Below are 22,719 nucleotides of genomic sequence, written 5' to 3'. Positions count from 1 at the left end.
GATGGATGCAGTAGCCCAGTTGATATGACATTGAGTTAGCAACCCAGAAGTTATGAGCAATTTGGGAGTTGAATCACTCCAGAACTGATCATGCAGAATGCTTCACTGAACTGCATCCACCTTCATTATATCTTTCAATGTTCAAATCCGCAGGGCGTGGACAGGATGAGATGGGATAGGATAGGGGCTCCACTGGACTTGGTGGGCTGGGGGTGGGTGGGCAGGAAATAAAAGTTAGAGGTCTGGTCATTTAAAGTGACTGTGGGAGTTGCCAGATTATTTTGGTGCCTGAGAGACCTTACCACTCCTACCCAGGTCACTACAGTCACACTTACATGGTTGACTTGTAATGCCTTCCTTCCAGCTAGGCCTTGCCCGATTGTGGTCAATGCTGCAGCATTTCCACCACCATGTTGCAGTGTTTCTTTAAAGTCTTGGTGAAGGTTCGAAACTCCTATTGTGGGACATGGCTGAGCTGGGGAAAAAAATAGATTGAAAGTAAGTTGAGTGGTAGTTGTTAGATAATACCAAACTTGGGGAGTAGGAGGAAGAAGAGCCTGATGGAGGTAAGGTTTTACCAAGTTTTGGGAAAGAATGACTTAAATTAAACTGATTTTTGCTTCCCCTCTTTTCACCCTGTACAATGATGCATTAAAATAATAGGAATAAAATATGTTTGTCCTGTCATGATGTCTGTGAGAGGCCAGATGTGTAACTGCAGTAGTGTTGAATGAGTTAGTCACTTTTCCACTTGAATCTTGGCTTTGGGGTGTGGGAACTGACCGTACACTTTTATTTCCTGCCTGCTCCGGTGGAGCCCCTATCCTATCCCATCTCATCCTGTCCACGCCCTGCGGATTTGAAAATTGAAAGATATAATGAAGGTGGATCCAGTTCAGTGAAGCGTTCTGCATGATCAGTTCTAGAGTGATTGTATGCCCCAAGAGAGACCTCCTCCCCTCCATACCTTGGGTTAGTTAGGGGGGGGGAGGCGAAGGTTAGCATTTGGGTGGAGCAAGCCATCTGGTCAGACACTGCCAGCCTGCAGTGGCTGCTGTGTCAGTCTTGGCTCAGGCCCCAACTAATCCATCTGACTGCAACATGCCAAAATTTTAACATATATCTCCTTCCCCTGGGATTTGAGTCACTTCAGACAGTATTTCCATTTAGTGCTTTGGATTGTGTAAACTTTTTGCATTAATCAAATTTAAAAACCACTTATGTCTAACTTACAGATGTGATGTGGGAACTGGACAAACTTTTGGGAAAAAACCCAAGAGGCTGAGTTGCTCAATTACTTGAAAGTGTGTGTTTAATTTTTAAGATTTCACCCTCTTTAGTTTCTTAAGATTTCTGGATGATTGAGAGCACTTGACCAAGTTGATTCTGGCAAAAGTATAGTTCAAAAATGAAGTTAGGAGAAAGTAGGGCAGAGGTTTTTGACCTGGTATGAGAATTGTGGAATAGGTTATCATAGCCTTGGAAGTGTTATCATAGAAAGTCTTGGAAGTGAAGAGTCGAAACAGGTTGAAAAGGCAATTAGACGCATTCTGGAGATTGGGATTGGTGGATGTGGTGATGAGTAACCTGGAACAGATCATAACGGGACAGTTTTTAAAGGCTAACTGACCTTGTTTAATGAATTTGAGTTTTGGTTAACATTTAATCAGTTGTATGTGCAGCACATAAACTGTTCTACTTCAAAAAGCACCTTTTTAACATTTGCTTAAACCCATCTGCAAGGGCAGATGAGGCCTTGCTTTAAAGTGTCCTCCAATGGCTGGCTCCTTCAACAATAGAGCACTCAATATCACTAAAAGCAAAATACGGCTAATGCTGCAAAACTGAACCAAGAACCAAAAATGCTAGAAACGCTCGACGTGTTAGACAGCATCTGTGGAGAGAGAGGGAAAGTTAGGGTTAACACTTCAGGTAGGTGACTTTTTGTGAATGCTATACATTGCATTGAATTTTGAAGCTAGATCACAGCTGGAATTTTTTCCACATAAATATTTTAGCATGTGGGAATCACTTTTGGATGCTAACCCTCTTCCTGTCAATGGTGCAACCTCCAGCATGATCTTGCGGGAGGTAGTCAATTAACAGGCTTCCTTCTCGTTCACTGCCTAGTTAGGAATGGCACCAGACACAGGAGGGCCACTCGGTGATCGAAGGGAAGGGTGGCCGGTAGGCCCACCGAGAATTGGTGTGCCCTGCTCATGCATATGGAGAAGGAGTGGGCAGCACAAGATGAAGGGGCAATACCAGTGCTGGAGCTGGCAGCCACATCCTGACACCCAGCCCAAGCTGTTCGATCCATCTACAAGCTGAAGCATTTCCCAGTGGATGTGCTGCAAAGTACAATTTGACTCCTTTTTGAAGTAACCTCAGCGTTTGTATGTCATGTTGTCTGACCACCTATGCTGCTTTCACTCTTGAGGCGACTAGCTGCAGACACAGCAGGGACCCTGCGCAATGTTTAGACGATATCATTGATAATTGGCTATTATCACAGCCAAGGTAGGGGTGAATTGAACTTTTAAATACCTTAATTGGTTATCTGCCAGTAGGACAGGTAACTGTGGCTGCTGGGAGCCTGCCTTCAGGAAATGTGTTGGGGAGCTAACCACAGGCTTTCTTTCAAGATTTCCCCACCTCCAAGACCACTTCCACAGGACTAAGAAAATTCCAACCCATGTGCTCCAAATTCTAGTGACCTTGCCTCAGAGCCCAGTGTGCTACAACTAGAGTGAAATGGTATACACAGTCAACACACAGTGATGACTTGACACCTTGGGGGTTGCATAGGGTAGGAAGCTGCACGCTGTGACATATAAAATCTCCAATGACAAAATGTTGTGAGTATATCAAGCTGGTGGTTTGACCAGGGTGAATGTAGGCCTGGGTTAATTCTAAGTGTTTGGAGGAAAATGAGCTAGATATTCTATGGTAGGCTCACGCATTGCAAGTCAGTGTGTTGCATTTCTGATTGATTGACTTGGTAAGTAGGAAAACAAAACAATTCATTGAGATGCTAAATGTAAATGTCCACCACTACATTTTACTGGCTGCTCTGCAATCAGGGACTTGTTTGCTTGCCATCTCGTTCCAGCTCATGGTTAAATTTACACATTATAAATGATATGTTGCATCATAATTTTGTTAATTATGTGCTAGCTTGGCTTCAGTTTGTAGTGCTCCATGCTGGAAGATCAAGATTCGGGCTGTAATCAATATTTCAGCATGTGATCCAGGTACTGTGTTCAGAGTCACATGGAAGACCACATTGTAGTGTGGGCTACCTATTAGATCGTGCATGAAATTAATTCCATCCTACATTATCTGCTCAAAGATTAAATCATTCGGGTTAAAGACGTCCTTTGAAAATAAGCAGGGAGTGCTCCTAGGGTACAGCAATTACTCCCATGAATAACAGCACCCAAAAAAAAGGCTGTACTTACTTGTTGTCAGTGTCGTGCATGCACAGTTACATGCTGATGGAAGGCCCAGGTCAGCAGCTGCCATCCTTATAGGGAGCAATGTGCAGCAGGGCTCATTCGCAGTAATATAGATTATTCTTTCTGTATTTTACCCTTTCCTCTTTGCTTGTTTCGTTAAGCTTTCGGTGTTGTGCTCAGTTTTTATTTTTATTTGTGTTTTGCTAATTTCAAGTAATGTGAATCTGAGAAATCAACTGGCTACTTGAATGCCGCTCCAGTTTTTGGAAAATTACATCAGGTAACTGGAGAGCTGACGCAGACTAATTATTTTTAAAAAAACCTGCAAAAGCTTATTGTGAAAAGCCACAGCTTTGTTTTTATCACTTTTGGAACCGCTGTGAGGAAGCTCCTAACACAGTCATGTTTTTGCTGGCATGGTGTCTCCTGCGCTTACGCAGTCTGGTATCGGTGGCCACCTTGCATTGGCAGCAGACACTTGGTTGGGGGGGTAGGTGTGGGAGAAAAAATAACTGTGATTCAAGTCAGTGCAGCCTGTGGAGCTTTGCTTGTGCAACAAAATGGCCTTGTGATTCTTTTCCATTGTTGACTGTGCCCTCTGAAGTGATTCAAAACATCTAGGACCAAAATTATGAAATGCAAATCTCTATTTTTTGTGTATTTTTTTTCACACACACTCCGTGTTGATTGTGGGTGTATCACATTTGGATCCTGTCTACACTAGAAAGCGCACATACCTGGATATTTAGCACTGGAGTGATCAGGAGGAAGCCTGCTAGTTAATCCTTCCCTTTCATAGCCAGTGGACCTGAGATCAATTGTAGCACTCCTTCTTCAGAGATCCGCTAACTCTCTATATATGTGGGTATTGAAACCTGGAACATCTGACCTTTGTAGCTAAGTTACAATTTTTATTTATTTATTCATTCTCGGGCGTCACTGACTAGGCCAGCATTTATTGCCCATCCCTTATTGCCCTTGAGAAGATCGTGGTGAACTGCCTCCTTGAACCGTTGCAGTTCATGTGGTGAAGGTACACTCACAGTGCTGTTAGGGAGGGAGTTCCAGGATTTTGACCCAGCGACAGTGAAGGAACAGCAATATATTTCCACGTCAGGATGAGTGGCTTGGAGAGGAATTTGCAGGTGGTGGCGTTCCCATGCACCTGCTGCCCTTGTCCTTCTGGGTGGTAGAGGTTCCAGGTTTAGAAGGTGCTGTCTGAGGAGCCTTGGTGAGTTTCTGCGGTGCATCTTATAGATGGTACACACTGCTGTCACTGTGTGTCGGTGGTGGAGGGAGTGAATGTTGAAGTTGGTGGATGGGTGCTGATCAAATGAACTGCTTTGTCCTGGAGTCCTGTAGTAAACTGTTAAGGAGTGAACTGTTGCATTACTAATTGTAAAATATTCGTTTTAAATAGGTTATTAATTTTAGAATGCTCTGCTGCACAGGTTTAACCTCTGATGTATCAAGACGCTGATCCATCCCTTTGAACTATTAGAGAGCAGGAGCTGGACTATTTGTCCCAATGCCGCCCCCATCAGACATTGTGAAGGTGGCGATCGAATGGCCAGGAGCTAATGCCCAGCTGATTGAAATAGACCAGGTGAGTGTCTGTGATCCTGAAGATCCCACGATCACAGATTGAATTACGCTGAAAACCTGTAATGTTGACGTTTGTACTAAGGAGTTTATCAGAGATCCTTAGTCTGATGATTTGCACCATGAAATAGGCGGAATATGTTGAAATTGTACTGCAATAGAATACAAGCTTTAAGTTGGTAATTAAACACAGCTGTCCCCAATTAGGGAAGGATTAGGGAATCATTGCAAGAGTATATAAACCAGTTCACTCTGGGTGTCTGGGAGAATCTGTGACTTTACTTTGCTATCTTGGGAAATAAACTTGTTTTAAAGTACAGGCTAGTTTCAGACTCACTCTTCCTTGACATTGTCATGGCACAGCCAATGGTAAATGCTGAGTTGTTCAAATCCCAAAAAGATATTTGAAACAACTGCCACAACTTGTTTTGCAGTTTGTATAAATTTTGAGATGCATGCCTTGAATTCAGTAGTAATAAGACCACCAAGTCTTAGATTTTTACAAAACTAGATTAAACATTTATTAACAAGAAAAATGATTTTTAAGCACATACATATGTCTACAAATTACTGCAATAATAACTTCTAAATCCCCTATTTAATTGGACTCCCAGTTACACTTTCATTAAGGCAACAGTAAGACACACGGATTTTAAAAGACCCGGGCAAAGAAACACGATATCCTGACAATCCAATTCAAAGTGAGTTTTCTTAACTTCAGTTTCTTGTAGATAGCAGCTTGAGGCATAGATGCTGAAGGCTGTTCACACTTGTTAGATCTTAAAATGCCTACACTTACACACAGCCTTCGCTCCTTTTATATGTATTTCCTCCTTTGAATGCAAATTCCCATTGTTTCACTATGCCTTTGGACTTAACTTCTGGTAATCTCCCATTGTACTAAGTTTTATCAGTGATCTTTGGGGAAAAATAAACACACTGTTTCTGAACTTCACCTGGCTGGGTGACACATTTCACTCCTCCTTTGAAAACATTCTAGTCTGGTTTACTTAAAAGTGCAAATGTTCCCTTGACACCGATGTTTATCTACTTAACATTTCAAACCTAGCTCATCTTCTAATATATCAAAGCCTTCAGACCAGCTGCCTTTAATCCAATTAAGTCCACACAACAGAGCCACATACAGACACAGATACCACTATTTTCAATAAATTCCAATAAAATTGAGAATTATTATATCTTCCTGACAACATACAATTATTGGAATTAACAGGATTAACCAGGTTAGTTATTAAAAAGGTGATCTGTTGAAAGGGGAGGGCTGGGAGTGCTTTAGTGTTAGAGGAGGAAGGGCAAGGTGTTTTGAATTTTCCCACTCTTCACCCCTCTCCATTGCACAGTGTTAGACCGAAACAGGGAAGAGGAGTGAGTGTCAGATAGAAAGGATGGTGGAGTGTGTTGGTTGGCATTCAGGGCGTTTGGAGGGGTGTGAATTAGACAGAGGGATGGCAGAGAGGGAGTAGTTTGTGATATGAAAGAGACACGGAGTATAATTCAAACCAGAGACTCTGAAGCAAAGACTGACTCTTTTTTTGTTATTTGTTCATGGGATGTGTGTGTCACTGGCGAGGCCAGCCTTTGTTGCCCTTCTTTAATTGCCCTGTGGTGGTGGTGAGTCGTCGTCTTGAACCGCTGCAGTTCATGTGGGTTCATACCCACAGTGCTGTTAGGAAGGGAGATCCAGGATTTTGACCCAGAGACAGTGAAGGAACAGTGATATGGTTCCAAGGCAGGATGGTGTGTGACTTGGAAGAGAACTTCCAGGTGGTGGTGTTCCCATGCATCTGCTCTTGTCATTCTAGATGGTCGTAGTCGTGGGTTTGGAAGGTGCTGCCTAAGGAGTCTTGGTGAATTGCTGCAGTGCATCTTGTAGACGGTACACACTGCTGCTACTGTGTGTCGATGGTGGGAGAGTGAATGTTAATTGATGGGGTGTTAATCAAGCGGCTGCTTTGTCCTGGGTGGTGTTGAGCTTCTTGAGTGTTGTTGGAACTGCATTCATCCAGGCAAGTGGAGGGTATTCCATCACACTCCTGACTTGAGCCTTGTAGATAGTGGATAGGCTGTCGCTTTTTGCTGAGGCAGTGTGATACAGCAGCCGGGTGTAAGGTGCTACGTGACACACACTGCATGTGCAGCTACAGAACTGGCTGTTCATTCAGCTTGTGGGCTGGAAATTGATTTTGGTTTAAAACATCTGTGTGGAGAGGCAGCTGGTTCTCAGAAGTCTCGCATCACTGCAGGCAGCACATTTGCCAGCTGCTACCTGTTAATGAGATTTATTTTTCATAAGTATCCTTGGTTGGACTCAACTTAATCAGAACATCAGCCCTTTGGCAGTAAACTGTTAAGTAAGAGGGTACATCAGGCATTCTGTTCTTGATTGCTATCAGTTTACCCCTGCTGAACAGTGCTTGTCTGTGGAGGGAGGACAGGATCTTGCTTGACTGTGATGCCCCATACATTCCTCCAAATGAAGCCCCTTGTAAATCACCCACTTTCTTTGCTGTACCACTGATGGCTGTGCTTTTAGCTGCCTAGACTCCAAGCACTGCAATTCCCTCCCTAAGTCCCTGTGCTTTCCTATCTCCCTCTTCCCTCCTTTTAAGATACTCTTTTTAAAAAAAATACCTCTTTGCCCAAGCTTTTGGTCACTTATCCTAATGTTTCCTCCTTTTTCTTGGTGTCGATTTTTTTTTGCCTGATAACACTTCTGTGAAATACCTTGGGATGTTTTACTATATTTGAAAACGCTGTGTAAATAGATGCGAGCTGCCGTTGCTGACACTTGTTGTCCAGGCACATTCTATAAATATGGCCACTTTAAAGATGACAACTTAGGAGGCACAGTGGCTCAGCGAGTAGCTCTCCTGCCTTAGGTCGGAAGGCCTTGGGTTCAAGTCACACTGCAGGACTTGCTAGCTATGAAAAAACCCAGCCACTTGTGCAGGCAAGCCAGTCCATATCTGTAAGGGTCGCCAGCCTGAATAAATGAAAGAGGATTAGTGGCAAGAAAGGCATCCAGCTGTGAAACCATCCGCCAAATGCAGGGACAATGGCAGAAGTGAAAGTGATATGAAACTTTGTGGCAACCTCGTGTAATGTGGGAAAAGCTGAAAGAAGAACCGATCAACTTAGAGGACAACTTAAATAAATATAACAATTGACTGTTGTTGCATGCCGGTGACCAGCTAAATATGCAGTTCCGTATGTTTGCCTTTATTCTTCAACTCTTTCTTGCCGTCCTCCTCACCTGTCACCATCAATGTGTGAGGAAACTGTGAATCATCTTGCATAGGAATGTTTCACTGGGACCTTGATTTAAACCCACACGAGACTGATGGGGTGGAAGTCTCTGCCAACTCTTAATGGTGCTGTGAAATGTTTGAGCAGCCTCAAACAGCTCCTGGTGAGTTTACACCCATGAATTTGGACTAAAGTCTTGATCTCCCTTAGAGATTGGAGAAGTAAATCATCATACAGAAGGTGGGGTTGGGGTTCGGGTAGGGGGATGTGGGTGGGGAGTGAAGTGCACTGTTGGGGCCAGGTAGAGAGAGTGCAATGCTATGTAAATAATTACACTAACCTAACCTGGGAGCAGCTGAGACTAACTTGGAAAGTACAGCAATCCCTTACAGTGCTTTGCAAGAAACAAAACTAAGATAGCTGCAGGGTTTTTTAAAATATATATATTCTTCCATGGGATGTGAGCATCGCTGGCAAGGTCAGTATTTGTTGTCCATCCCTAAATGCCCTTCAGAAGTTGATGATGAGCTGCAAGGTGCCTATAAGGAAAATGGTCCACATAAACTCCACATTATGAAAATAGAACTGTGGAGTAAGTAACTCCAAAAATATAATCTCATCTCTGGGCTCACCTCATAGCTATCAGCCACTCTATCTTGAGGCTGCTAATGTTGGAACCCAATGACAGAAATGCCTTCAAGTCACTCAATATGCTGCAAAGTTGTACATGAGTCATTGCAGATCAAGATTTCTATCAGTATCTGTTTGTTTGAGGCTGAGTAAGTCATTGTGCAGAACAAGCAGGCCCCAGGTTCTCAGTCTGTACTGGGTTAGGTGATCTCTTCCAGATTGTTACACTGGCTTCTATACCCTAGGGCTAGTGGTGGATGAAACCAGCCTGAATTTGTGCTCAGGGTCACTCTCCAAAGAAGCTATGGATGCCAAATAGAAATGGGATCAAGGCCAACTATGATTTCTCCTTCATTTCATATGCATGAAAGGAATAGGAACAGGAGTAAGCTAGATGACCCCTCAAGTCTCTGCCATTTAATATGATCTGGGCTGATCATCTAGCTCAATGCTACTTTCCTGCCCTATCTCGATTCCCTTAGTGTCCAAATCTCTTGAGTTCAATCTCGAATGTACTCCATCGCTCCATGGTCGAATAGCAACCGCTCCTCAGTGTCTGAACCCATTCATGAAGGACAGAGGATGACCTGCACCTGTGGGACTGTACTGAAGCTGAGAGGAGGGCAGAACATTGGGAGACAAAAGCAGTGCGCTCCTAACTTCTGGAGCATCAGGTCACTCAAACTGAAGAAATTCAACTATGCTCTCTAACTTAACCCTCAAATGTGGAAATGATCATTTAAGCTTGCTGTATTAAATAATGTATACCCACAGGACAACGGCTTCCAGGGTTACTCTGTACGCTCCCCTGTGGTGAGGTAATGTCACCATGACTCTCAATGAATTTGCTTGCCTCCAGTCTTTCCATAAAGTGGTTCTTGTAATAAGGACTATTTGCAGTCTGCTCCCTCTGCAGAATAGCTGACAAAGTATGCAGTCCTGTGTCTTTTGAGTTACTTTGAATTCAAAGGCCCCTGTCACACTGTTAACCAAGATTGAATACCACCACATTGTTCTTTTTTTCACGTTCCAAGAGGCATGCGAGTATAATTGGGATGAGGATTATCTCAAACAGAAGTGGCATGAACGAAATCAGGAGCTCAAGAGATTTCAGGCACAGATCTGGATTCTAGTGACTGAGCCTGCTCCCCCATGTAACAGAGTGTAAGACAATAATTTTATCAATCACAGACCCTCATGAATTTTTTTTAAAACATCAAAATAAAAGTTAAAGACAGAACAGTAGATGGTGTTTGTATGGTGTCCCTTTCAATCACACCAAGCTTGGCTCCTCCTGGCAGAATTAATAGCGCCGTACCCTCCCGTCCAAGCTTGCCCAGTTAAGTGCTGCTGCCTTTCCCCACCTGCCTGAAGCCATTGCCGCCTTCCAGTTATCCAGATTCTTGATGATGCCGTCTCTCCCTTGGAAAAAGGGAACTTTGCCTCATAGAGCCCAGTCCAATCAGAGATTATCAATAATTATTATGTTTTGGACATCTTGTGTCCAGCTCATTTAATCGCCTGCTTTAAAGAACAGTAAATTCTTTCCCCTGAAAATAATGCCGCTATAACTCTAAATCCTCCGTTTCATCCTCAAAGGCACTAATTAATTCTGAATTGACTGCCTTTCTGCGAGTCTCTTACGCCTGTCCATTGTACTGTGAAAGTTAAGCTTGGAAGTTTTGTAATGCCAAACCTTGCTCAAGGCTTGTACCTACACAAGTTGAGTATTTTGCAAGAAGTGGAGTAGAGAGATCCAAACAGGTGGAGGAGAGAGAGACTGGGACTTGGTTGGCTATGGTAATTACGAGAGATCTGGAGTACTGGGGACTTACATTTTGTGGGCCTCATAAACTACCATCCATCACCATTACCATTTCTTTTGGTCAGCAGAAGCACCCTTTAATATAAACTGGGAACTTAGAAACTGCTAGATGAAAAATGACCAAAGTCCATCTAGTTTGGCTTCTATCATCTTGGGGTTCAATGATAAAGGAGCTGTTGACTAATTTACAGCAATGTCTCTTAAAAATTGGTCTACAACAGACTCTGGCATGACATAAGGAAAACCCCATGGCATAGAGCTTTAGAAACCATGGGTGAAACCTTGCTATGGCGTTGGGGGCTCTTGCCTGCCCTGACTGGGGACCTGGTGAGAGACCTGTGCTGCCTCTTTTCAGGAAGGCCCGCCAAACCATATACCAATCAGGCAGCGGCAAGGCCACTGGCGAGCCTTTCCCGGAGCAGAATTTTACATTCCTCCACCAGCAGTTTTATAAGGGGGAGGGTGGCTATAAAATTTCTAGAATGGCCTTTCCGGCAGGCTCCTGCCTGCCCCGACTTCTCCACAATTTTATACTGGGACGCGTGAGGCCTCGGCTGACCTGCCTGTCCTTGCCCCATATGAGGCCCTTAAATGGCCAATTATTGACGACTTAAGGGCATTTCCTGCCCAGCCTCAATTTTCAGGCTGGCGGGAGGAGTTCCGGGGCGGGGAAATCCGAATAGTGACCACGATCAGGCCTCGGGTGGGCAGTGGCATCCACATCCATCAGTGACCTCTTTTATTAATATTGAGCACTCCCCTCCACTCCACACCCCAACTGGTGTCCTACACGCACACGCGCACACACTCGCGCACACACGCCAACCCCCCTCTAACACCCCCATCCTGTTCCGCCCACCACGTCCCCAACCACTGAGACCCCCAAAACTCACCTGGTCCTCTAATCCCAGAATGTAGGCTCTGGGCAATGCTTGCAGTCTCAGTCCTGGCCAATGCAGCTTCTAGCACTGCAGGGACTAGAGGGCTGCTGGCCAATCAGATTTCTTCTTCAGGACTTCTTCCTGAGGGAAGGTTGGAAGTCCCGAATGGCTATGGGGCAGGCAGTATTGGTTCTGGAACAGGATGTGTTCTCTGCTGACTGCACAGATAACTGAAAGGGAAACCCTGCCATCCTAAAAATCCTGGCCCTGGAATCAAAACCCTGGGACGGAAGTCCCATCTAGCAAGAGCTGCCAGCCAATCAGAGGCTTTTAGCTCTTGTGCTCAGCAGCGTCACTGAGGAGGCTGTGTCTGCTGCCACACGAACGCCACCATCACCCTCCCTCCCCAAGCCCCTGGGGTCCCTAGATCATGGATGACCAAGGAAATGCAAGTCATGTGGGTGGGGGGGTGGGTGGGGAGGTGGAGGCGGTGAAGACATTTCACGGAGCTAGAGTGGGTCGCACTGAGAGGGGAAGGCAGGACAATCAAGTGAATGTCGGGGGTGAGGTGGGGTGGGGTGGTGGTGGTGGCGGCTCTCAGCAGGACGTGCACTCCCTACCGCCACACCTCTGGCCCCAGGGTGACGAGCAGCCCGAACAAGTTCACATGTTGTGTATGCCACATGGCAACAAGCCCGCCTGCAGCTGGTTGATACCTGCAGCAGTGGGATGTGGTTATCAATTGGCCTCTTAAGGACCTCAAATGGTGGCGGGGTAGGAACGTCAACCATGGGCCTTCCTGCCCAGAACTTTTTAATTCTGCTGGAGTGGGAAGGGCAAGGATTAGGTTTGCCACCATTCTGCCTAAGTAAATGCCCTGCCCACCTCCCAGCTTGCCACCAGCCAAAGCAGAAGATCGTGCCCCATAAGCCCAAAATGAGCTTTTCCCTCCTAAGGACAGTACGCTCACCACACATCATGGAGATGAGTGCACCAAGGCTGCACAGAACAGCAGCTCCCTAGGACCATTGGTAAAGACAAGGTGTGCCAAAGAGAAACTGGAAAAGGAGAGAGGTAAAAAGAAGAACTTGCATTTATATAGCACCTTTCAAGACTATAACAATGTGATGACCATATAATTTTTTGAGATGTTAATTGAGGGATAAATATTGTCCAGGAAGGACACCAGGGTTAACTCCTCTGCTCTTCCTTGGAATAGTGTCAGAGGATCTTTTACATCTACCTGACGGGGGAAAAAAGAACCTCGGTTTAACGTTTCATCTGAAAGATGGCACCTCCAACAGTGTAACACTCCCTCGATACTGCATTGGGTGTCACCCTTGATTTTTGTGCTTGGGTCCTGGCAGGGGACTTGAACCCACAGCCTTCTGACTCAGGCCACAGCTGGCACAGCTATGTGGGATAGGGAAACCTATAAAATCAAATACAGAGAATCAAATGGGTGGTAGAGAGAAGAGATAAAAATTGGAAAGAGAAAGAGACCGATGAAAGTGAAGATCCAGGTAGGGTCATGTGTCTGAGGTGCTATAACCCAGTGTCTGAAATATTTGACCACAGGACTCTTCTTAAATATATAAATCTAATAAGAACAAAGAAAAGTACAGCACAGGAACAGGCCCTTCGGCCCTCCAAGCCTGCGCCAATCATATTGCCTGCCAAACTAAAACATTTTGTACTTCCAGGGTCCGTATCCCTCTATTCCCATCCTATTCATGTATTTGTCAAGCTGCCTCTTAAACACCACTATCGTACCTGCTTCCATCACCTCCTCTGGCAGCGAATTCCAGACATTCACTACCCTCTGTGTAAAAAAACTTGCCCCGCACATCTCCTCTAAAGTTTTCTCCTCTCACCGTAAATCTATGTCCCCATGTAATTGACTCTTTCACCCTGGGAAAAAGCTTCTGACTATCTACTTTGTCCATGCCACTCATAATCTTGTAAACTTCTATCAAGTCGCCTCTCAATCTCCATCACTCTAGTGAGAACAATCCGAGTTTCTCCAACCTCTCCTCATAGCTAATAACCTCCAGGCCAGGCAGCATCCTGGTAAATCTCGTCTGCACCCACTCCAACGCCTCCATATCCTTCTGGTAATGTGGTGACCAGAATTGCACGCAATATTCCAAGTGTGGCCTAACCAAGGTTCTATAAAGTTGCAGCATGACTTCCCAGCTTTTATACTCAATACCCCTGCCGATGAAGGCAAGCATGCCATATGCCTTCCTGACTACCTTATCCAGCTGCGTAGCCACTTTCAGTGACCTGTGGACTGGTACACCCAAATCCCTCTGTCCGTCGATGCACTTAAGGGTTCTGCCATTTATTGTATAATTCCTGCCTGTATTAGACCTTCCAACATGTATTACCTCGCATTTGTCTGGATTAAACTCCATCTGCCATTTCTCCGCCCAAGTCTCCAACCGATCTATATCCCATTGTATCCTTTGACAATCCTCTTCACTATCTGCAACGCCTCCAACCTTAGTGTCGTCTGCAAACTTACTAATTAGCCCAGTTACATTTTCCTCCAAATCATTTACGTATACTACAAACAGCAAAGGTCCCAGCGCTGATCCCTGCGGAACACCACTAGTCACAGCTCTCCATTCAGAAAAGCACCCTTCCACTGCTACCCTCTGTCTTCTATGACCAAGCCAATTCTGTGTCCATCTTGCCAGCTCACCTCTGATCCCGTGCGACTTTACCTTCTGTACCAGTCTGCCATGAGGGATCTTGTCAAAGGCCTTACTGAAATCCATGTAGATAACATCCATTGCCCTTCCATCATCAATCATCTTTGTCACTTCCTCGAAAAACTCGATCAAGTTAGTGAGACACGCCCTCCCCTTCACAAAACCATGCTGCCTCTCACTAATATGCCCATTTGCTTCCAAATGGTAGTAAATCCTGTCACGAAGAATCTTCTCCAATAATTTCCCTACCAATGACATAAGGCTCACCGGCCTGTAATTTCCTGGATTATCCCTGCTACCCTTCTTAAACAATGGAACAACATTGGCCATTCTCCACTCCTCTGGGACCTCACCCGTAGCCAGTGAGGATACAAAGATTTCTGTCAAGGCCCCAGCAATCTCCTCCCTTGCCTCCCTCAGTACTCTGGGGTAGATCCCATCTGGCCCTGGGGACTTATCCACCTTAATATTCTTCAAGAATACTCTTATGGTTTTGAGCTGATGGTGAAATGCTCTTTCAATATAAATGCTGTAAGGTTTGATATGATCTGAAATGCTATCTGATTTAATTGCTAACTCAACTCTTCGTCATTTTCAGAAAAAGCCGCTGATTGCAATTATCCGGGAAGTTTGTGATGGGTAAGTGTTGTAGTGCCACAACTGAACATGGTTAAAAGGGGGGTTTGGTGCAGTCAGTGAGGTGTTCTGGATAAAGTTAGTGGGGTGCTAGGGGTAGCCCTGGCTCAGTCAATGATGTATTATGATTAGAGGATGAGTAAGATACAGGTCGACTGACGAATGATGTTTAAGAGAAGGGTTTGGTACTGTCACAGTGTGGTGAATGGTGATTTTGACTGCTCTGATGCAGTCAGAGTGATGTAATACATAAGTGAGTAAGTATCTGTATAGGTTGTGATTAATGACTGTTAAGATGAGTGTTGCACACGCTCACACGCACTGGCTGAAAATCAATATTTCAGGGATGGATATTCCAACTATTACCAACTGGCCATTCATCTCATTTGTGGGATCTCGCTGTTTGGAAATTGGCTACTTCATTTGTCTACAAAACAACAGTCACTCCACAACTAATAGAGTATAGATGTATTCTTAATTATAATTTACTCCACAAATCAATATATTTAATTTACATTGTGTATCAGGTATATGTACTGATATATATTAAGTATTTACTACATAGATGATTCAAACATATATTTAAATAAATATGTCTAAAAAACAGTACTCTGATTTAGTTGAGGGACTCAAATACATCATAGTTCTGAGCTCAGTATACAGGGTGAACAGACATTATCAAATCCCATCTCTCTTCCTCTCGCCCTCCTTTGTCAACTTATTGTTAGTTTGACTCCCGTCATGTAAAGTTGCTATTCTGCCAAGTGAAACTTGTAGTTTTGAGTCTGCCTTCGATCCACTACCATCCCATGCCAGTCTCCTGCTTTTCAAAGGGATGGTGGCTATTTGGGTGTTGTTCTTGCGGAACTAACTGTTTTACCTGTAATTGTTCTCAAGTGGTTAAAATTCTCTGCAGTTCGTGCATCAGTATACACTGGCATGCCTTTTAATTTGATTTGATATCTACACTTACCATTGCTTTTAAGTTGGGCCCTGCATCTACACTGACCTGTACTTCCTGAGTTAACAGGCAATGGCTAAGAGTTACTGTTACTACAATATAAAGAGAAAGCATAATAGCAGACTCCAGGACGCTCATTTAATCCTTCCCTTATAGGTCAGTAATTGGATGTGCAATACTTTTGGTATCCCAATGACATAATAAAGATCTATATAAACTTTTTCTTTATTTTTCTTTTACTTTTTCTTTTCTTAATAGAAATTAAGTTAAAGAAGAAAAAGTGTGCTTACAACAGGTGTCGGGTAGCAAATACAATTGAGAACCAAGCTGAATACAGAATGTTCAGAAGGGATGTGAAAAAGCAAATACAAGAAGTAAAAAGGATTATGAAAAAAGACTGGCAGCTAACATAAAAGGAAATCCCAAAGTATTCTATAAACACATCAATAGTAAAAGAGTGGTAAATGGAGGAGTAGGGCTGATTAGGGACCAAAAAGGGGATTTACACATAGAGGCAAGAGGCATGGCTGAGGTTTTAAATGAATACTTTGCATCTGTCTTTACCTATGAGGCTGATGCTGCCCAGGCCATGGTGACAGAGGAGGAAACTCAGTCACCAGAAGGGTTTAAAATAGATAAGGAGGAGGTATTGGATAAGCTGTTGGTACTTTAAAGCACCAGGACCAGATGAGATGCATCCAAGAATATTGAAGGAAGTGAGAGTGGAAATTGCAGAGGCACTGGCAATAATCTTTCAGTGTTCCCTGAGGTGCAGGAGGACTGGAGAATTGCAAACGTTACGCCTTTGTTCAAAAAAGGTTGTAAAAATCTGCCTTGAAATTACAGCCCAGTCAGTTTAACTTTGATGATGGAGAAACTTCTAGAAACAATTATTCAGGATAGAATTAATAGTCACATGGAAAAATGTGGATTGATTTGGAAGAGTCAGCATGGATTTGTTAAAGGAAAATCACGTCTGACTAACTTGCTGGAGTTTTTTGAAGAGGTAACCGAGATAGTTGATGAGGGCAAGGCCATTGATGTGGTGTGTATGGACCTCCAAAAGGTGTTCGATACAGTGCCACACAACAGACTTGTGAAGAAATTTATAGGTCATGGAATAAAAAGGACAGTAGCAACATGGATACAAAATTGGCTGAGGGATAGGAAACAGAGTAATGGTTAATGGGTATTTTTCAGGCTGGAGGGAGGTTTGTAGTGGAGTTCCCCAGGGGTCGGTATTGGGACCCTTGCTTTTCCTGATATATATAAATGATCTAGATCCTGGTGTGCAGGGGACAATTTCAAAGTTTGCGGATGACACAGAACTTGGGAGAATTGTAAACTGTGAGGAGGACAGTGTAGAACTTCAAAAGGACATTGACACATTGGTGGAGTGGGCAGATGGGTGGCAGATGAAGTTCAATGCGGAGAAGTGTGAGGTGATGCACTTAGGTACAAGGGACATGAGAGACAGTATAAAACAAAGGATAATATTCTAAAGGTGTGCAGGAGCAGAGAGACCTGGGTGTATATGTACATAAGTCATTAAAGGTGCAGGACAGGTGTAGGGAGCTGTTTCTAAAGCATACAGTATTCTAGGCTTCATTAATAGGGGCATAGAGTACAAGAGCAGGGAGGTTATGATGAACTTATATAAGACACTGGTTGGACCTCAGCTGGAGCATTGTGTACAGTTCTGGGTGCCACAATAGGAAGGATGTGAACGCATTGGAGAGAGTGCAGAAGAGAATGGTTTACAAGAATGGTTCCAAGGATGAGGCATTTCAGTTATGAGGAAAGATTGGAGAAGTTGGAACTGTTTTTCTTGGAGAGGAGAAAGCTAAGAGGAGACTTGATAGAAATTTTCAAAATCATGAGGGGTGTGGACAGAGTAGATAGGGAGAAACTGTTCCAGCTCGTAAACGGATCGAGAACCAGAGGGCATAGTTTGAAAGTGTTTTGCAAAAGAAGCAAATGCGAGGTGAGAAAAAACTTTTTCACACAGCGAGTAGTTAAGATTTGGAATGCACTACCTGGAAGTGTGGTGAAGGCGGGTTTGATTGAGGCATTCCAGATGGATAATTATTTAAATAGAAACAATGTGCAGTGTTACGGAGAGAGCTGGTGTAGACACAATGGGCTGAATGGCCTCCTGCACTGTAACGATTCTGTCTTCATTTCCCTTTCTTCCCCTCTTCCCTGTTTTATCTTGCTTCCCTCCATTTCCCATTCTCCTCATATCCTTCCTCTGTCACCGCTCCTCCTTCCTCCTTTTTCCACTTTGCTCTCCTTTCTTCTTCTCTCCCCCACAAGTGGAAACATCCTCCTGGTATCTAGCCAGGATCTTATATGTTTCAGTAAGATCAACCCTCATTCTTCTAACCTCCAATTGGTTTAGGCCCAATCTGCTCAACCTTTCTTCATGAGATAAACCCTTCATCCCAGAATGAGTTGAGTGAACCTTCTCTGAACTGCTTCTAATGCAGTTATACCTTTTTTATTCAAATAAAGAGACCAAAATTAAAACAGTAATCCAAAAAAAAAGGTACACAGTATACCAGATGTGGTCTCACTAATGTCCTGTAGCTGCAGTAAAACTTCCCTACTTTTATATTCCATTCCCCTTCAATAAACAGGAGCATTCCATTTTCCTTTCTAATCACTTGCTGTACCTGCATACTAACTTTTTGTGATTAATGCACCAGGACACCAAGATCCCTCTGTACAGAGTTCTGCAATCTCTCAATTTAAATTGTACACTCCTTGTCCACTTTGGCAGGAAGAGTAGAAAAGTTCACGTTTTCCCACATTATATTCCATCTGCCAAACTTTTGCTCGCTTACTTAACCCATCTGAATCCCTCAGTAGACTTTTTACCTCCTCTTGATAACTTACTTTCCTATCTACCTGGTGTCATCGGCAACTTTAGCTACCATACATTTCAGCCCCTTCATCCAAGTCATTGATGTGGATTATAAATAGTTGAGGCCCCAGTACTGATCCCTGTGGCACTCCCCTAGTTACAGTTTGCCAATCTGAAAAAGACCCAATTATCCCTACTCTGTTTCCTGTTAGCTAACACATTCTTTATCCATGATAATACGTTACCCTCTACACCATGTTCTCTTGTGTAGTAACCTCTGATGTGGCACCTTCTTCCTCCTGTTCTGGGTGTAGCAGAAACTTTGGTTTGATTTTTCAAATATTATGACTTTACATTTAGTGTTAATAGTGGAGAGAATCCAAATGGAACTCATTATCATGTTCTTCCTCTTTATGGCAATTTATTCAGTATTTCTTTGATCTTCTATCAACACAACTATAAATCAACTGTGGCAGTTTTGTTTTCTCCAACTTTGTTAGTAGTTGACAGCAAATGGTGCAATCTGTATGTTGTGAATAGAATGCCACAATACCTTGCCAAATAGTTTAAAAATCCCTCCAATATACTTCATTTTCCAAAATAATATTTGATGTCAATGAAAGAGCTTGCATTTATGCAACATTTGGTATCCCAGGGTATTCCACAGCAACTTGCATTTATATAGCAACCTTAAAACGTTCCATGGTATTTCACAGGAGAGTTATCAAATAAAATTTGACAACAAGGCACATGAAGAGATATTGGGACAGGCGACTTGCTCAAAGAGGTGGGCTTTAAGGATATTTTAAAGACGTAGGGAGGTAATTCCATTCCTTAGGGGCCAGGCAGCTGGAGAGTGTGTATGGGTGAGTGTTGGGTGAGGACCCGCTCTACTTCAACTGTGACGCTACCCATAGTAGAACAGCCCATCTGGTTTGTGGAATGGTCATTTGGGTGAGGTATCAGGCTGTCTACCAACTGTGGAACTATATCCCAGCACAATCCAGGAGTGAAGAGAAGAAAACTAATCAAAAGACGAAGGGAAAATTGGATAGATTACAGATGGTGATGATGGGGTGTGGGAAAGAGTTGGGGGATGATGAAAGAGAGAAATTGGGAGGAGGGTCAACCTAATAATAAGTCACAAAAAAAACTCTATGGTTCTCTCATTACTGTGTGTCATTTTGACTTTATTTCAAGAACAGTCATTTGCTACTTATTCTGGCTCGGCAGTATTTATGACCCATTTCCTTTTCACTGTAACCCTATATCCTATTTCCCTATGAAAGTTAAACCAGCTCTCTGACACCATATTTGTCCATTCGCCCAGCAGCTATATTTAATTTCTTGAATTTTCTCCTTAAATCTCTCTCTACCTCTCTTTCCTGCTTTATGTTGCTCTACCTCCTAGTCCATGTTTTTTAGTTACTGTACACTTCCTAATTTCTCCTTATGCAACTGTGTAAAATTTTGTCTTATAACATTCCTGTGCAGTGCCTTGGGACGTTCTGCTACAAAAAGGCACTATATAAATACATGTTGCTTTAACTATTAAAGGTTCTATGCCTGTGAATTCTTCTTGGTCCCTTGAACCTGCCTCACTTTGTAAACAATTCAGGAACTGCTGTGCAAGAGACCACAAAGAGGAAGGAGCCAAGCTCCCTGAGGGTGCACTGCTCTCGAAACCAAACTATCCAGAGCAAATACAGAAGCAAATTTGTTCCAGCCTGCAATTTGTTGAGTGAGTGAGTGAATGAGTGATTGATGGGAATTGTCATCTGCTGGTTACTCCAGTGATCCCATGGTCATTAACTCCAGGATTAATATTCGTATTTGCTTTTTCAGCATAACCTTAACCCCTAGCCAATGTGTGTGGGAAGTTTTGTTTATCCATGCTGGTGAACATTAGTTTTTAGCGTCTCTGGGGAAATTTCTCTCTCTGTGCACTATAGATTGTGCTGTTGCTTGTTGTACTTTCTAATATTGACTTAAGGATCGGAAAAGCACATTGGTCCTCAAGGTCTGTGAGTGGAAGCTACAAGGGCTGATCACAAACCTACCCAAGAGCCTGGAAGGCGAGTGAGAGATGGGGGCTGCGGGGGCGGAGGGGAATAGCTCAGCATTAGTGAGCAAAGGCTTGGGGTGATGAAACCTATGGAGGAAGAGGAGCCTGAGGGAACCTGAGACTAGAGGAATATATGAAGAAAGGAAATGAGAGAAGGTGAAACTTTGTGTGAAAGATGAGGTGGGAATATGGAAAATGGGAGTTGAGGGTGTGATGGAATGAGGGAGCAAAAAGTACAACAAAAGGGATGCAGTATCTTTTATATTTGGATTCTCTTATTGGAAATTTGTTGTAGAATCGTAGAGTGATAACAGCGTAGAAGGAGGCCATTCAACTCCTCATGTATGTGCTGACTCTTTGGTGGAGTTATCCAATTAATCCTACTTCCCTGCACTTTCCCCATAGCCCTGTAAATGCTTCCCCTTCAACTAAAACGATTACTAATTAACTCTGTCTCATTACAGAAAACAAGATTTAAAATAGCGTTTTCCCTGGTTGGTTCCACAGGTCTGTTGTTCCAGAAAGCTTTCAGGAACATTCCATGACTCATCCTTCAAACTAAATGTGCTGATTTTTCAATTATCCCATCCATATAAAGATTAAAGGCCCCCATGATTATTGCATTGCCTTTGACACAAGCTTCTTTTATTTCTTGATTTTAAGATAGGGATTTAAGGGATAATACAGGGATGTGATTTTAGATACAAGTAAGTTGCTCATTTGGAGAGCTGGCGTAGACACAATGGGCCGAGTAGCCTCCTTTTGCACTGTCAAATCTGTCTGTTTTATTGCCACTATAAGCACCTGTGGTGACTTGTGTCTACAGCTCACTGACTTATTTATCACACACCGTGCATTTATGCACATGCATTTATTCCTAATCCATCTTGCACTGCCTGGCATTTGCCCCCTTTGATTCCTCTGAACTATTCATTACTCTGGTACCCTTTACCTCTCCTAATCCTCTGTCCACGTGGTTTCTCCTCACTAATATTTTATCTTAGTGTTCCCACCCCTGCCAAATTAGCTTAAAACATTCTCTCATAGCACGAGTTGATCTTTGTGTGAGGACTTGGATCTTGGTTCTATTGAGGTGCAATCTTCCCACCTTGAACAGACCCCTCCTGCCTTAAAATAGATCCCAACGCCCTAGGAATCCGAAGCCCTACCTCCTGCACCATTTTTCCAGTCTTCCATTTAATCTGTTCTACCCTGCTGTTTCTATTTTCATTAACACGTGACACTGCGTGTAATCCAGAGATTATTGTCTTTTTGAAATGCTACTTTTTCACTTCCGCCCTAGCTTCTAAAACACTCATCGCAGGGCCCCCACCCTTTTCCTTCCTATGTCACTGCTTTTCGCAGGGAACCACAACTTTCCCTTCCCACCGCCCCTCAACCTCAACGTTCTGCGCTGCCGCTCTGATATCCTTTACCCTGGCAATGCAAAACTTGCATCGCTGGTTGCAGAAATGTCTATATTCCCAAGTTGTCGAATCCCCTATGACCACTGCATTTCTACACTTGCTGCACGCGTGGGTATCCAGGACACGAAGAAAGTTCACAGGTCAGGACTGTGATGGAATACACTCCACTTGCCTGGATGAATGCAGCTCCAACAACACTCAAGAAGCTTGACACCATCCAGGACAAAGCAGCCCACTTGATTGGCACCGCAATCACAAACATCCACTCCCTCTACCACCAGTGCACAATAGCAGTGGAGTGTACCATCTACAAGATGCACTGCAGGAACTCACCAAGGCTCCTTTGACAGCACCTTCTAAACCCGTGACCACTACCATCTAGAA

General features: G+C 43.6%; 1 protein-coding gene across 5 annotated transcripts in view; it reads left to right on the top strand.

The window, feature by feature from the left end:
- The window catches only part of LOC144688640 (engulfment and cell motility protein 2), a 218,015-nt gene that overhangs the window by 78,937 nt on the left and 116,359 nt on the right, over positions 1-22,719 (top strand). For all 5 annotated transcript variants that reach the window (XM_078555443.1, XM_078555444.1, XM_078555445.1 and 2 more), the window contains exons 2-3: positions 4,910-5,064; positions 14,979-15,019. In XM_078555443.1, coding sequence (XP_078411569.1) covers positions 4,987-5,064; positions 14,979-15,019 — 119 coding nt within the window. In that variant the 5' untranslated portion in view covers positions 4,910-4,986. The remainder of the gene's footprint in view (positions 1-4,909; positions 5,065-14,978; positions 15,020-22,719) is intronic.

Source organism: Cetorhinus maximus, chromosome 13 (assembly GCF_964194155.1).
Source record: "Cetorhinus maximus chromosome 13, sCetMax3.hap1.1, whole genome shotgun sequence".
NCBI lineage: Eukaryota > Metazoa > Chordata > Chondrichthyes > Lamniformes > Cetorhinidae > Cetorhinus > Cetorhinus maximus.
The sequence above is the reverse complement of the archived record's forward strand: the minus strand, read 5'-3'. Positions and strand labels throughout refer to the sequence as shown.